This window comes from Prunus dulcis, chromosome 7 (genome assembly GCF_902201215.1).
Source record: "Prunus dulcis chromosome 7, ALMONDv2, whole genome shotgun sequence".
Lineage (NCBI taxonomy): Eukaryota > Viridiplantae > Streptophyta > Magnoliopsida > Rosales > Rosaceae > Prunus > Prunus dulcis.
In genome coordinates, this window is record NC_047656.1 from 20,999,196 (window position 1) to 21,016,623 (window position 17,428).

The 17,428-nt window shown below is 38.3% G+C and overlaps 2 protein-coding genes across 2 annotated transcripts; one reads left to right on the forward strand and one right to left on the reverse strand.

Moving 5' to 3' along the window:
* Positions 1–108: 108 nt before the first annotated feature.
* Positions 109–3,510, reverse strand: LOC117635183 (protein FAM133). The gene is made up of 5 exons (XM_034369535.1): positions 3,147–3,510; positions 1,842–1,943; positions 1,344–1,485; positions 1,208–1,254; positions 109–634 (listed from the first exon to the last, which is right to left on the reverse strand). Exons 1-5 carry the CDS (start codon positions 3,231–3,233, stop codon positions 413–415), a joined length of 600 nt encoding a protein of 199 aa, XP_034225426.1. The 5' UTR covers positions 3,234–3,510; the 3' UTR covers positions 109–412.
* Positions 3,511–12,423: 8,913 nt separating this feature from the next.
* LOC117634275 (formin-like protein 2) lies at positions 12,424–17,291 on the forward strand. The gene is made up of 4 exons (XM_034368307.1): positions 12,424–14,678; positions 14,868–15,067; positions 15,220–15,464; positions 16,143–17,291. The coding sequence occupies exons 1-4, from the start codon at positions 13,174–13,176 to the stop codon at positions 16,974–16,976; spliced, it is 2,784 nt and encodes a 927-aa protein (XP_034224198.1). The 5' UTR covers positions 12,424–13,173; the 3' UTR covers positions 16,977–17,291.
* Positions 17,292–17,428: the final 137 nt, after the last annotated feature.

The window sequence follows — 17,428 nt, forward strand, 5'->3', positions numbered from 1 at the left end:
TCCTTTCGAATAATGTAAATAGTTTTTCACTGTGTTTATAGACATCCACTTGAGGAAAACCAAAACGGGCAGCGAGCCATGTTATGAAATTGCAATGGCAGCATCAAATTGTTGCAGAACCTCCCTTTTGGAAAACCCTGGGAGAGTTAAAATGACTCCATTTTTTCTCACATAAGGCTTTATAATCCTGTTACATCAAATTCTTTTCATACAACTGATTATACTGAATGAGATGAATAAACCAAACTACTCTACCATAGGAAGCAACCTCATCAATGATAAGGCAACTAAATATATCGTGTAGAGAAACAACTGGATTCTTATAAGGAAGAAGAAAACAATAAAGAACAAACTCATCTCAAACTAATCTCCTATTGTAGGAAGATACACGACAATAGCTAATGTAATGTTGTTAGCTCTTCACGCTGCCAAAGAATCTTGAAAGTGGCACAGGACCATCAGCCTCGTCATCATCACTGCTGGAGTGTTTGGTCCTTGACCTGTGCTTCTTTTCCTTCCTTGTTCTCTTAGACCTGGACTTGGATCTTTTCGAATCTCTCTCTTCTTCTTCACTACTGTAAGAATCTGAGGATGAACTCGAGGAGCTAGACTCTGAAGATCTCCTTCTTGAATGCTACAAAGCACAAAGTGAAGTGAGGAAACTTCAGATTTTAATTCTCTTGATTGAGGTATTCAAACTACCATTCACACTTGCACTTTGTTCTCTCACACTTTAAAATCAAAAGATTTTATAACTTTTTAAAGCAAAAACAAGAGTGCATGAAGCTTATAACATTGCCCTCAATAATGGAAGTACTACCCAAAATTGATCAGCATGACAGGTCACTTTTAATGAACTACAAAAGAAGTACATATACTTTAGCACATTTCAAATAATGGAAGTGCATATGCTTCATTTAAAACTCATATTCTTTACGGCATATAAGTTCACAAACTTAAGAAACTTCACATCTGGTTGCCTCTATGTAGTAAGAGTGGTATGGAAAATTTTGACAAAGGGTGTGGCCTTATCTTTACTGGATGTACATATATCTTCATTACTTAGTATCATAATTTGACAATTCATGCAAGCATTTTTACCTCTGATGCACATGTGTTCAATATGGGCAAACAATTAAAACACACGCACACTCAACAACAACAACAACAACAACAACACCAACAACAGATTGCAGGCAAAAGGTACCTTTCTCTTTCTGCTGCTGCGTTTCTTTAAATCTTTATCCTTCCTATCTGCAATGACATGGATTCACCTTCAGAAAAGAGGCTAGTAAAAACAAGGTAGAGGTTAGTATTTATATTTCCATGTCCACGACACCAACCTTTTTTGCGATCAGACTTACTACTGGAGTGGTTTCTTCCATTGGCAAGCTTGCGAGCCCGTTCAGCATCCAGTTGAGCTCTGTATTCTCTCATCATTCTATCAGTGTCTTTTTCCAGTTCTCCCTTTCTAATTTCATCTTCCTAGTACAGCAATACATTAAGATTAACTGAAAATTTGGATGTAGTGCAGATGGCTAGAAATGCATATACCTTAAAAAAGATGCTAAGGGAGCAAGTAGATAAGAAAACTAGATAAATGGTTTAATGTAAAAAAAAAAAAAAACAATTCTGAAAATACTTCAAATTCTTCTCCTTTAAAAAAAAAAAAAATTCTAAAACACGCCATATTCAAAGGGTTTTTCTTCTTTAAACAGGTACAAATTCTGTATATAAACTATACAGGAAGGTTCTTTCTCAAAAAATAAAAGAAGGTAAGACATCCGCAGAAATATATAGAGACAAATGCAACACAGAAAAAAAAAATAAAAAAAAATTACCTTTTGCTTCTTTTTATACTCCTCCCAGGTAATTGTATGAGAAGTTTTGAGGCTAGCCAAACGAGCAGCATGCCACTCTGGTGAATGAAATGAACCATCCACCTGCGACAGTCCTCATCAGTGAAAGTACAGGAAAATAAAATATCCAGGATGCATGTATTTTATTGAATCATCAAGTCAATTCTCTAAAAGAAAGACGAAACATACGTAAATCTCATCATATGTAGAAAACTACAGAGTCTATTATGATTAAAATCCATATCGGAGTAATGAAGTTCTCCACCAAATATTAAATTGGCTAAGAAACTACTGAGTTTAATTATTTTGTAACTCATTATATTTTTCAAGTAAAATTCTTGTACTAAACAATGTGCAAATCACGTGCTTGTCAAACAACGCCAATGTCCACACTTTTATTTGACAATTGTTTGACCCCAAATGTGAGATTGGATTTTAGAGCATGCTCAAGTGGTAAGGTTACGGTAGGATTGTCTTAGGTTGAAAACTTGCCAAGAAGAAAAAAAGATTCAACAATTATCTTACAAGTTAAAATGGTACCCTACTTCAAATTAACATAGATTTCTTTCGGCATATATATATATACCCATAGAAGAAAATGGATACATGGGTGATGTGGAAAGTTGGGAATGAGCAACATGCCCAGTCTGACAACAACTCATATGGGTGGCGTGGCATCTAACTGGGGAAATTTAGTTTCTTAAGATAGATTAATCATTATCATGATTCTGATAGAGTTATCCCGCAAAATTTCAGACAGGTGATTTGATTTGATTGGTCAGACTACTCCCATCAGATCAATTGTGAATAATCATAATCACTGAAACAAACCAACAAAATCCTACTTAGGATGCTATGCACACCCTCTACCTCTAAAAGAGCTTGATTTTTATCTATCAACATAGTCAACAGTGCTGTTCAACACTGGACATATTTATGCGAACAAATTGTATTGAAGAATTCATTCACTTGAAATCGGACATAAAGAATTCATTTTAAGGAACAACATCCAATCCAATCCTAGAGAATTAGATCCTATAACCAGAAATTGAGTAAACAGTCAACAATTACAATATACCCATTACGAACCAAGATTCCAATCTTACAACTTACAAAGTTTCCTAGAAATCTACCCTAGCCACCAGAACCACAAATTGAATTGCATAGTACGCAATTAATTGATAAGAAGAAACGCGAGCAATTAAGATAAATTGAAATGAAAATAAAGAAAAGAAAGAAGAAAGGGTAGAATTGAAATTGGCTAGGGTAGTATGGAAGGGTACAAACCATGCCGTCTTCGACCTCATCAGGGCCAGCAGAGCTGGAGCCGAGCCTGGCTCTCTGCATAGCCTTGTAAGCTTGATTTTTGCCCATTTTGAAAGAGACCTAAAAAGAGAAATCAATGGAGAAAGGCCAAGAGAATCGAAGAAAACCCAGAAGGGGAACGAAGGAGAAGATATGAGTAGCTAGAGTATTAACGGTCGAAAAGCCATGCAGTGATAGAGAGAATTTAGGAAGAGAAACAAGTAGAGGTTGGGTTGGGCAAAGGTTTTTCAAAGACGAGGTGAGGGTCGCATGAATGTGATGTGATACAAGAAAGAAAGAAGAGGTGAGGGTGTGAGGCGAGGCAGAGCCAACAACAACAATGTTGGGTGAGGCCTTGAGAGCTTTACATGACGTGTTGGATCTTGATTCGTCTGACCCGAAATTAATACACACCAATCTACCACCACCCTTTAATCTGAACCGTTCATTTTATTTCCGTGAGTTTTCTCTTCAAAATCAAAAGTTATATTAAAAGAGTATATCAACTAAATTAAATTCATTATAAGATAAGATTGGAGCATTAAGAATTAGACTAAAAACTAGTTAGCCTCGTCAAATTTGTTTTTAATCATTAAAATATCTTTTTTAGTGTATGATTCAAATCAAAGATATTGGGTTTGCATTTATTTATTAGAGCATTTCCACTCATTTGTCACGGTAGAAGGCAATGGAAGGCAAAAGTTGTTATTATTCACATAAATAGTGCATGTCCTAACAAATTTTTTTTATTAGTTTCCTACCCATTGCCATAGCAACCACTATTCATATGAGATATGAGGAAATGAATTTGTATACAGTTTTTGATATGGGAAGTGAAGAATATGGCTAGATATTTATTATTTTAAAAAAATTGAAAATTTTGTTTTTTTACTTTTTTTTCTTCTAATTTTTTGTTATTTAAATTGGCTGATAGCGTCACAATGACATCAGCATTAAATCAACTTATACAGGAAGCAGTCCAAGCAAGTTTTGTCTTTGGGCTTGCCCAAGTTGGTAGAGTCCAGCTCTTATCCTGACAAGACTTGAAAGCTAAAAACACATTTAGGGACATAGGGGGCTCTTGCCCGAGTTGGGGCCTCTAGTGGAAATGCTCTTAAAGGACAGCAATCATATCATTAAATCATTCATTTGATATAATTGTTCGAACTCAAAGGGTTTTCCAGATTTTGCAGATTTGAGTTTGGGCTCTTTGTTTGACCCAAAAAATGGAAACTATGCAGGGCGGGCTCTTGCTATAGATATAGAGGTTGAGTGCTGGGCTCTGGCTATCTCTCTCACTAGCTGATCTGTTGTTTGAGATCCTTTTGCTTTGCTTGTCTTTGGATTGGACCCATCCATATATATAATTAACTTATTTAGAGCAAGTCCAGCAGTGCTGGACGAGCTCGGGCTGGGGGGGGTTTGGGTCAAAATCGCGAGTCCAGCAACAAAAGGGCAGCCCGGGCGACTCGTGGGGGCCACCAGACGGGCAGGCCCGAAGGCGGAAATGGCCCGAGGTCCAAAACCAAGTCCAGGACAAAATAGCTGACGCCAGCATGGCGTCAGCCCTGAATTTTGAAATTTTTTTTACCGTTGGCGCGTGCATTGCACGCGCCAACGTTAAAAAAAATTTCAAATCAGCGCGCTACAGTAACAGCAACGGCTCCTTGACACGTGGCGCAATCTGGTCGCTCCGATTGGAATTTTTTTTGAAATCCAACGGCAGCGAAATTTTCTGCCCAAAAAAATTGAAAAAAAATCGAATTTTTTTTTAAAAAATACACAAAAATTACATAATTTTTTGTGTATAAATACCAACCAATACTCTTCACTTTTAACACCAAATCCTCATATATTTTCTTCTCCTTCTACTATTATTCACTTTCTCCTCAAATTTTTTTCACTTTCTATTCAATATTTTTTCACTTTGAAGTTGTAATTTTTTTTCTAGCATATTATGGGTTCTTCTAATGAAAATGGAGGGGCATGGAGCATGATAGAAGATGTTAGCTTGAGTGAGGCTTGGGTCGAAGTTAGTCATTGTCCAGTAACGGGCAATGAGATTAAATTTTCTCATATGTGGAAAAAAATTCATCAAGCATTTTGTGAAAGGGCAATTGGTTCTACACGTACGGAAATGGCATTATCCAGTAGGGGGAAAGTTCTTAATAAAGAGTTGGGGAAATGGAGAAATGCTTTAGCAAAAGCGATTGACAACCAACGAAGCGGAGAAAATCTTAGCAATGAGGTAAATTATTTGTCATTTTTCTTCTATTAATTTCTATGTCATATTAATTTTTATTTAAATGTTTCTTGCAATTTATATATTTTGTTAATATGTCTCTATTTTTTGTTAATACATGTTGCATTTTTTTTATTATTTCTTTAATTTCCATTAGTTTTTTTTTGTACATGTTGTATTGCCAATATTTTAAAAATTCTCTTGTATTTCCATTTTTTTTTTTTATAGATTATACAAGCACAAATGTGGTTTGGTGCTACCGGCCAAGGGAAAAAAAGTTTCAACCATACCCATTGTTGGGAGGTGGTGAAGACTTGTAAGAGATTCCAAATTATTCCAAACGGTCCGACGGTAGTCTTGAACGAGACTCCACTTCATGAGACGCCGGCATCGGATTCACCTATGGATTCTCCGATGAGTACCGGCTCACCCATTGAAAATATTCCAAGGCCTATTGGGAGGAAGGCGGCGAAGGCGAAGAGAGGGAGTAGTTCTGGCAAGAATGCAGAGAAGTATTTGGAGGAACTTTCAAAGCACCAAGCCATGAGAATTGAAATGGACTTGAAACAACAAGAGCACGATATGGCAGTTCAAGCAGAATATGCAAAAGAAAGGGAGTATGCACGCAAAGAAAGGGAGTATGCACGCGAACAAAACATTGAAAAAAAAAAATCGGGAAACCATGGCCATGGATACAAGCCATATGTCTCCCGAAACAAAACAATTTTGGAAGCTAGAACGAAGGGATGTTATGAGACGAAGACTGTTTCGTGACGATGGACCTAGCAACACCGATTGGTTAAATGATGGAAACCATTAAAATAGTTTGTTTGCCTTTAATGTCTTAGTTTACTTGCCTTTGATTTCATTGTATTTTTTTTGTTTTGTTTAATTCATGTACCTTTGATTTCATTGTATTTTTTGTTTTGTTTAATTCATGTATTTTATTTTATTATTAGTTGTATTGCTTTTCTTTTAGTCAATAAAGAAAATATTCAACAAAATTCCTTTTTATTCAAAACATTCCATACATAAAAAACAAACCACAACCAAAGCATAAAAAATAAAACAAACCACAACCAAAGCATAAAAAATAAAACAAACCACAACCAAAGTATAAAAAATAAAACAAACCACAACCAAAGCATAAAAAATAAAACAAACCACAACCAAAGCATAATACAATAAAACAACCCACAACCAAAGCATAATAAAATAAAAACAACTTCTTCACTTCACTTTATTCACCTTCATTTCCTTCATTGCCTTTCACCGCCCATAAATGCTCCATCAAGTCAACTTGACGGTGTTCATGAATATAGGACGATTGCATCTCCGTGTAGCGATCAATCATACGGGGCATGAAACTACCGTCTCTAACCAACAGTTCATGCTGCACTGCTTCTCCATTTGGCCCCACTGGTTTTTCATAAATTCGTGTTAGGGCCGTGTCCATGGGATTTGGTTCATACACGTCATCAGCATCGTAATCATATTCATCTTCCACAATCATGTTGTGGAGGATGATACAAGTCATCATTATACTCCTAAGCACCTCCTCGTCAAATAGACGTGCCGCGCCCCTGATAATAGACCACCTAGCTTGGAGGATACCAAAACACCTCTCAACATCTTTTCTGTACCCCTCTTGATAGCGAGCAAAAATTTTTTGCTTATGGGATCGGGGATGTGGAATTGTTTTCACAAATGTTGTCCACCTCGGGTATATGCCATCAGCAAGATAATCCCCGGTCTGGTAGATGGTATTGTTAATTTCATATGTGATATTTGGGCCTTCACCTCTCAAAACATCATTGAACACCGGGGATTGACCTAGGACATTCAAATCGTTTTGAGATCCGGCTACTCCGAAGAAGGCGTGCCAAACCCAGGTATCAAAACTAGCAACTGCTTCCAGGATGATACTTTTCTGCCCTTTTCTGTTTCCGTAGTCCCCTTGCCAAGCTGTTGGACAATTTTTCCTCTGCCAGTGCATGCAGTCAATGCTACCAATCATGCCAGGGAATCCTCGAGACTCAGCTTTTTGGAGAAGCCTTTGCAGGTCCCTTGGCGTAGGTCTGCGGAGGTAGTCTTTGGTGTACAGAGTTTCCACTGCATCACAAAATCGCACCAAGCACTCCAAAACAGTGGACTTCCCCATCCGAGCAATCTCATCCACCTGATCAGCAGATGACCCATACGTCAACATTCGTATCACAGCTGTGAACTTCTGCTCTGGAAGAAGTCCCAAATTTCAAGCACAATTTCTCTTTTGAACAAAATATTCATCATAATTGCAAATATCATGCATGATTTTTTTGGAACAAATGAGGTTGCATTCTATATCTCCTTCGAAAATCAACATCAGAGTACAGAGATTGTGGGATAAAATAATCTTCCATAAGATTCTTACCCCGGGAATGTCTATGTTTGTCCACATTTGGGCGACGGCCTTCTCGTGAACCACGGCGAGCCTGCTTTTCATCCTCCAGCAAAGCAACTGCTATGCCAAGTTGCTCATCTAGTTCTCTCTGCGCCCTTTTGCTTACAGCTCGTCTACGCATTCTCTCTCTAGTTTCTCTCTCTTGCCTCTCCAAAATCTCTTCCATGTCTGCCATTGAGAATGGAGAATGAAATCTAAAATTTGAGAAATGGAAATGTAGAGAAGAATTGGTGTGGGAGGTATGAGCTGAACCTCTGATTTTATAGAAAAATGTACACATATAGATATGACACGTGGCGCAATCTTAGAGGGTGAAAATCTTATCTGAAATTTGAAATTCAAATGAAATTTCAAATTTCAAATTTCAAATTTATCTGAAATTTGAATTCCGAAATGTATCTGAAATTTGACATTTTGAATTTATCTGAAATTTGAATTTTGAAATGTATCTGAAATTTGAAATTTATCTGAAATTTGAAACGAAAATCTTATCCGATATGAATAGTATTGACACGTAGGAACCCAAAAATCTTATCCGAAAATATTATCCAAATTAATTATTTAAGTAAACAAAATTGTGAAAAAAACAAAAAAATGAATAGTAATTGCCATGGCAAGCCCCTAACTGCTGGAAACACATTTTTCTGGAGGGGACTAGGGCAGCCACTATTCACGTGAATAGTGGCTGCCCTAGGGCTAATCTTGCCATGGCAAGGGGCAACTGGTGGAGTTGCTCTAAGGCAGCACTTTGTTTTGTACATACATGACATGAGTGGGCCACTGCCAATCAACCAATACTGTGAACTTTGAACTTTGCACTTTGATATTTGAAGGAAGGAAGACAAACAATCAAAAGCTACCACCGACAACAACACTACATAATCTAATCTAATCTAATCTAATCTAATGAAGGCAAACAAGGTCTAGACCTTTGAAAAAATATATTTTTTGATGATATTTTAATAGTATGTGTAAGAAAATACCTTCTGATGTAATTTATGTTATCGCTTATATTGATGTAATGAAAGTAAATTGATAAGTAATTGCTGCAGTATATTAATATATAATTTACGTGGATGATTACGTCAATGAATTATACGAAACCGACCACATCTGTACAGTACTGTACGCCTTGCTTGAGAGAAGAAAGCAACACTAGGTACAATATTAGTAACACAGCTTCTTTCTTTCAAGCTATAAAAAGTAGAAGAATTATTAGAATCTAATCTGTGAGCAGCACTCAGATTATTACTAGTGCCCCCTCCCCTTGAACACTACGCAGTTACTCTTCACATTGGACAAAACAAAACAATATACTTGTTTTCTTTTCCAAATTCTCAAGTCTGAACCCAAATGAGTAATATTATTATTTAGGCAGGCATAATATTATTCTCTGTCTGTGTACAATAATATACGATTATTATTATTTCTACAAGTTACAACCAAAATCTCTTTCTTTACAAAGATCGAGAGAGAAAAAGGGTTTTCTTCTTCCGTGATAATATATATAAATTGTTTACCCACTCATCGTGTACCAGAATTACTAAGTATACTGCTTGCATCCTTATTTTTCATGTAAATCAAAGACATGTTAAATCTTTTTATCACAAATATGTTATAATGCAATTGGAAGGAATGTATGAGCTCCAATTTATTAAAAAAAAAAAAAATCAGCTAAAGCTACTACTACACGACAATAAGAAAAAAGACAATGTAATCGAGAAATATCCAAGGGTGCTAGTATTTTTGATATGGTAAAAAGTTAGGCATACAAAGTTTTTCTTTAATCACGTACAGCAACTTATTAAGATTTACAGCAGCTGGACAAAGAGAAATATTCTTCTCTCCCATCCCCTTTTATCATTTTGTGTGTGCTGTGCTGTGGACTGTGGTAGTACATATATATATATATATATATATATATATATATATGGCAGACTCAGACTCAGACTGCGGGCTACGATTCAGAGAGAGAGAGAGAGAGAGAGAGATTGGGCACGAGCCCCTAAAACCGACGCGTTCCGGGTTCTCTCGCTCAGGCCCTTTGCTTTGTTTTATATATATTAATTATAGGCCAAATTGTCAATGCGTGAACCACGCCACCACACGGGTTTGCACTGTGCATGCATGCCCATAGCCCACTCAGTCACTACTATTACTGTATGTATATCTCACCTCCTCCTTTCTTCTACATCTGTACGTACGGCCTACTGTTTTCACTTTTGTCCCACCGATTTTCGCCGACGTCCTTACGGTGTCGTTTCCGGCCTTTCTTTTTCTGTGGGACGTGATGACGACGATGTATCATGTATGTAGTGGCTGGCCTGAGTGCCACAACTTCCTCCTCATCAATCAAGTACCTCAAGAACTTGACTGTTTATTTGTAATTTTCTTTCTTTGTTTGACTTATATTTCTGTAATCTTGTGTGTGTTTTGTTTTGGCCTTAACGTACGTAAATGGGTCCTTGATATAAATATACACAAACCCTTTCCTAGCTACTAGCTAGCTTTGTTTGTGGTATTTGAAGCCGCATGGAAAACGACTTTATACGTAACAAGAATCAAGAATCAAGAATTAATACTTATACTATAGGCCAGATTACACAAATCATAGGGATGTCTCAGTCAATACCACATGAACATGGGGTCACTCACTTCCCTATTGAGTCACAAGGATAAAGGTCCAATTTACCCTTAACATATATGCTGGCGGAGTGGTGGTTGGAGGGACGAGGGAGTCATTTTCTATCATGTTTTTTCAAAATTAAGCCGGTAGCTAGCGCTATAGAATAAACAAACTTGATTAGGATTTTTGTGTTATTTTATTTGCTTTTAGTGGAATTCAATGTCATGCATGCCCTTTATTTTTTATTCAATCATTGAAGACATGCATAGTTTAATCAGATGGTGGTGGACGTGATGACAAGAAATATGGAACATATATAAATAAGCTCTGCTTAATTAACAATACTACGTATAGGAAAAACTATTTTCAAACAGCTCTTCGTCTCAACTCACTTCACTTCCTTGTACTCAATTTCGAGCCCACTAAGCCAATCCTACTTGAATTAAATAAGGTAGGCATGCATGCCTTAATTAATTAATAATGTGTCATGGCATCTTAAACATTCCCCATGCTTTTTGCATGCTCCAACAGTTTGTAGCCAATTCATTCCACTACTTCTCAATCTCAACACTACAATGAATCGTGCCAATATAGTGTAGTTCAGGAAATTTTTTTTTTAAAAAAAATGTAAATTAGTGGTTTTAAATTCGAGTCATATTATCACACATTAATAGAGTGTGTAAGAAAATTCATCCTCCCTTAATAACTTTAATTAATAAATAAATAAATTTCGTGACATGAGATGACACTTAATTACATAAAAAAACACACCAAATGACGGAACTTCAACTTAATTAAGATTCTTGAAGGAAACAACACTTGTGCCTTTTTCAAATGTGAGTGAATAATGATGACTCGTCTCATAGGATAAATGTCATCATGGTTAATTGATAGGAGTATTTAAGCTGTCTGGCAACTAGTTTCTTATCGATGTAGTTTTCAAGTATTATGGCAAGTTGGCAACCCGGCAAATTAATGGTATAGATGGCTAGGAAAACTTCCACCCGATCGTTCCAACAAGTAGTCCATATTCCATACCAAAAGCTTTTAAAAAATCATTTTAGGGTTTATAGGAAAATACGACCCCACCCCTTGTTTTTTAATTTAATTTCTCTTGATAAAGGGCATGTGTTTTAAAAAAACAAAAAAAAATATCCTGATTAAGCTATGATCAAAGATTCAAAGACAGATATTTGAAAATAAAAAAAAGTTGGTCATCATTAGATTCCCATTGTTATGTAAGAATCATTTCAAATCCGTTTAAAATGATTTTTTTAAGGGTCAAACATGTAGAAGAAAAGGCCTTTGTAACGCCAAAAAAAAATAATTCACTCCTTTTATGCTTTAGCTTTAGCATTGGCATGGCAGCAGGGCTTTGTAAATGTATGCGCGTACAGACCTGAGTACTTCTTTTACTGCAATACAAGGAGAAAAACTCTCATGAGACATAATTAATATCTTTTTCTATTTCTAATCAATAACAAAATGACATATAAAATAATTTTTTTAAATATTATTATGTTATTCATCCGGTGATACCAATCGGGGTATCATCCGTTACAAAAAAGTTTTTTTCCAATAAGTTGAAGACACCAAGCAGGCAGCAGTGACCAGGTGAGGTGATAGGCACCCAATAGTGTAGAATAGATACAAAAATGAAATGTCCCCTTCGCACCAAAAAGAGCGTGTAGGTCCTCTCTCAGTCAGTCCCCATAAAAACGCTTTCCCTTCTTTCCCCGTTTATCACTCACCAGCGAGGAGGAGATTTTTTTACCACTTATTCAAAATTCTACCAAATTGTGTAAACTGTGAAAAAAAGAGTTTCTTATTTTTCTCTTTCCTTTTGATTCATTCTTTTAACTTTCTCACCTATCTATCCATCTATCTATCTATCTACACTCACTCACATCTCCAATGTGTAAACAGCTAATCCTCACCATTAGCAGCAGCACCGCTGCGCGCCAGTGTGGGTGATAATTGTAGAGTAAGAATCCTACGCACAAGGACAGAGCAAAAGAAAAGTGCAAATCCCAATAATACTCATCGGCAATGTTTTTCTCCTATCTGTCAGAGATTTTAACCTCTTCTCTCTTCTCTACTCTCTCTCCCGCTCTTCCCTGCTATTAAGAAAATCTTCTTCAAGATATCATCTTTACTTTCCACTCCCAGAGTTTACAGGCTCATAATTATCATCACTTTACTTTCACTGTGTACTGTGTATTTTTTCAGTTCACTCAAATCAAATGTTCTCTCTTTCCCCCATCCCCACAGGTGGAGAAAAAGTTTAGTAGGTCACTTGTTGTAAATGGGATTTTGCTCGTCACTACTTGTGAGATCTCAAATCTCAAGTATCAACAACAACTACCATTCTCTTTGCTCCTACTGTTCCCTTCTCCCTCCCTCATAACAGTCACACCCACCACCACCACCGCCATGTAGACCCTTCTCCTCTCCTTCTCCTTCTCTCTCTCTCTCTCTCTCTCTCTCTCTCTCTGTGTGACCAACAAGAACATTCTCTTCCTTAAACCCCACACTTACTGAGTTGGTCTGCAATCTCTCTTCAACAAACCATCTCTAACTCTCCATTTTCATTTTTCAGCAAACACACCTTTCTCTTCCACTCTACTTGCCAATCCGAAGTATAAAAGGAAAAACCCAAAGAACAACAAAAAAGACGCTTTCAACTCAGACAACCACAATGCCGGCCCTCACTCTTCTGATCCTCTTGTTCATCGTATCCTTCACCACCTCCACTTGTTACCACCACCCCCGCCACCTTCTCCACCAACCCTTTGTCCCGTTAGATTCCTTACCTCCAACACAACCACCATCCTCCTCTCCCCAATCCCAACCCACCCAAATTCCCAAACTACCCTTCTCTTCCTCCTCTTCAACCCCGCCTCAAAAACCTTTCTTTCCCTCGTCCTCCTCTCGCTCCCCGCCACCCTCCCCTCCGTCCCCAACTGCCCTCACCTCCTTCCCAGCCAACATTTCTTCTCTACTCTTTCCCGAAACCTCCTCCTCCTCATCCTCCCACCGCCACGTCATCGCCATCGCCGTCTCTGTTTCTCTCACTGCTTTCATCATCATCGCCTCCGCCTCCGCGTTGCTGTACTATCGTCGACGCCGGAAGCTTGACCCCACCATATCTGACGATAAGGCTTCCAGAACCGACAGCCTCCGCCTGTTCCCGCCAAACACCGCCACCTCCGACGCAGTTCACAAGCAACGTAGTACGCCTAATACCAGCACCGAATTCCTCTACCTCGGAACCTTAGTCAATGCCCGAGGAACTGACGAAGAAAACGCCCCGAACACGAGCAATGCGGGCTTGACGTTCGGGGTGTCGAGCGTGTCCGGTTCGCCACCGTATCAGAAACTTGGATCACCGGAGCTGAAGCCGCTTCCACCACTTCCCAAGCACAATTTCAGACGGAGCTTTAAGAATTCCCAATTGGGTTCTGACGACGACGACGAAGAGGAGTTCTTTTCTCCAAGAGGGTCTTCCGCGAGTCCCAAAAATGGTAACGGGTTAGCAAAAACCTCGGACAGAGTGTTTAAGGCCGTAGAAGTCGAAAACTTTGGAAGCAGAAGCTTCAATTCAAGAACAGCATCGTACCCATGTTCGAAATCTGCTTCTCCAGCAAGTTCTGGGTCTAATACGGTCTCACCGACGTTGAATTTGAGTCCCAGAAGCTTGAAATCAAAGTCGCCGGACTCGATAATCAATTTCGCCGCTCCGTCTCGGCCTCCTCCGGTACCGATGTCATTGTCCCCATCATTGTCTTCGTCGTCTTCATCATCGGAGAGAGGTTTGGGTTCAGTTTCAGCGAATAGCCAGAACTCACCTTCAAAAAGTTCGGACTTCTTGGGGCTGAAGGATCAGCCTCAGGTGAAAAATAAGAGTTTAGTTCCGAAAAGATTGCCACCGCCGCCTCCGCCTCTACCACCGCCGAGGTTTTGGGAAGTTCCGGCCGGTCCGATGCCGAACTCAGGGCCACCGGCCCTTGTCATGCCTTCCAGGCCTCGTGTGTTTCAGAATTCGGGACCGGTTTTGGGTGGTGAAGGATCACAGAGCAATGCGATTGTAGAAAAGAACGAGGAGACTCCCAAGCCCAAACTGAAACCTTTACATTGGGATAAAGTTAGGGCCAGCTCAGACCGCGCCATGGTGTGGGATCAGTTGAAATCAAGCTCTTTTCAGTAAGACAATAACCAAACTCTTCGCTTTTCTTTTTTCTTTTTTTCTTTTTTTCTTTTTTGGGTGTTAAAAGTGTGATCTTTAACCTTTTGTTCTAGAGTGGATGTTTCGTTGAGCTTGCCTTTTATTAGTGAATTGTGTGGGTATTTTTTTGGTTATTTAAGTTTGTAGAATCTTGTTTTGGGTTGCAGGTTGAATGAAGAAATGATTGAGACGCTGTTTATGGTAAATAATTCGAGTTTGGCACCAAATGATAATGTTCGGCGACAGATTCTGCCCTCTTTGAACCAGGAGAACCGAGTGCTTGATCCAAAGAAGTCCCAGAATATTGCAATTTTGTTAAGGGCGCTTAATGTCACCATTGATGAAGTCTGCGAAGCCCTTGTGGAAGGTTAATTTGAAGTTTCTACAAATCTTTTTGCTGCACGATGCGAATAATATTCAATGCCTGCCTTTCTAAATCTAATTGCTTCTGGATTGCAAGTTGTCCAATTTCATCAAATGTCTTTGCATTTATGTAAACTTTCCTAAATTTGCAAGCAGGAAACTCAGATGCACTTGGGACAGAACTTCTTGAAAGTCTGTTAAAGATGGCTCCAACCAAAGAGGAGGAACGCAAACTCAGAGAGTTCAAAGATGAATCACCATTTAAGCTTGGACCAGCTGAGAAATTTCTGAAAGCAGTGCTTGATATACCTTTCGCATTTAAGAGGGTGGATGCAATGCTCTACATTGCCAGTTTTGATTCAGAAGTAGATTATCTTAAAAGGTCTTTTGAGACTCTGGAGGTAAATCTTTTGTGTTTTCTTTTATATATTTGTTTTTTTATGTGCATTCATAATAAGGGAACCTATCATTTAATTTCTATTTTGTTCCGATTCCTCAAATATCTCATCGGAGCTAATAAACATCTGTCTTTTAAATTTCAAACCTTCGTGTCACTTTTGATGATGGTCAGAGAGACTTTTGAGTTTATGTCTCATGAGCTTTTATACAAGTCAAAAAGTTGAACAGTGAAAAAAGAGGAATATATCTCGATACTTTTTCCTTTAGTTTAAATTTTCTTGTGTAAAGCTCCTATGTTTTGAAAAAATTTCTGCTGCTTGTTACTGTTGTTCTGGATATTAAAATCTTTGTCAATGTCTTCTTGTTCTTGGTATCTATCTGATTACCCTGGCTTTAAGAACTTGGTGATGGTTATTTGTGAGCTTTCTACTTCAATTAAATTATATGTAATGGAAATATGAGTTTTTATGCATTATGTGGTGACATTAATTGTTGTTTTAATTATAATCCATTGTACTGAACTGAACTCTCTTACTGTCGCCTCAAGTAATGTCAATTTCCTACTGACTGAAGGAAAGCGATGTAGTTTTCCTGGCAATTCACATCCACCTATGCTTCTCAACTTGGCCTGATTTTGTTGGCAATTCATATCCACTGCTGACATAACTTCCTTTCTACAGGCTGCTTGTGAAGAATTGAGGAACAGCAGAATGTTCCTGAAGCTTCTTGAAGCGGTGCTCAAAACTGGGAATCGCATGAATGTTGGCACCAACCGTGGCGATGCCCATGCCTTCAAGCTTGACACACTTCTCAAGCTTGTAGATATAAAGGGAGCTGATGGAAAAACCACTCTACTGCATTTTGTTGTGCAGGAAATAACCAGAGCTGAAGGTTTTCGTCTCTCTGGCATGAATCAGAATCAAACAGCTGAGGAAATTCAACAATCTTCATCTTCTTTTCGAGATGATGTTGAATTTAGGAAGTGTGGCCTGCAAGTTGTTTCAGGATTGAGTGGGGAGCTCACCAGTGTAAAGAAGGCTGCCGCTATGGATTCAGAAGTACTGAGCAAAGAAGTTGCAAAAATTGCTGGAGGAGTTAAAAAAATAGTACAAGTTATAAAATTAATTGAAGAAAGTGCATTGAAGGTTAGTAGCCACAAGTTCTGTGAGTCCATGAGTGGGTTCTTAAAGAAGGCAGAGGAAGAGATTGTAAGGATTCAAGCTCAAGAGAAACTCGCATTCTCTTTGGTAAAGGAATTAACAGAATATTTCCATGGGAACTCAGTGAAGGAAGAAGCTCATCCGTTCCGAATTTTCATGGTGGTGAGAGATTTTCTTTCTGTTCTAGATCAGGCATGCAAGGTAGTCGGCAAAGTTAATGAAAGAACTATAGTTGGGTCAGCCCGTCAATTTCCAATGCCTGCCAATCCAACCCATCCGCCAGTTTTTCCTGGATTCAGTGCAAAGCAGCAGCAGCATTATGGTTCCTCAGATGAAGAAACCTCGCCATCTTAGTGTTTGATTTTATGCTGTGTTGATGGGAAAGGATGAGCATGCATCTGGGGCTGGAGCTTTTTAGCTGAATCTTACAAGTTGATCTCGTCTTTTTGGGTTGAGCTGAGCACCCTTCCTCTACTTACATATTTATACACACACAAGATTTTGGAATTGTTTATCTTGTGTAATATATATATAGAGGGGAATTAGATCATCAGAATCAGAAGATAATAAAGTTGTAGTGGCACAATTATATTTTGTTTTGATCTAATGTAAATTTGTTAGTTGTATTTAAAGCTTGTGGTTCAGTAATTATTCCCAACTCTCTCTCTCTCTCTCTCTCTCTCTCTCTCTCTCACTTTTTACTTGAAATATTAGAAAGACCCACTTTCCCTTCCCACAGTATATATCATGCAGCCAGGCAAGGCACAGGACAGGGATAAAGCGATTGTCAATGGAAAATTCATACC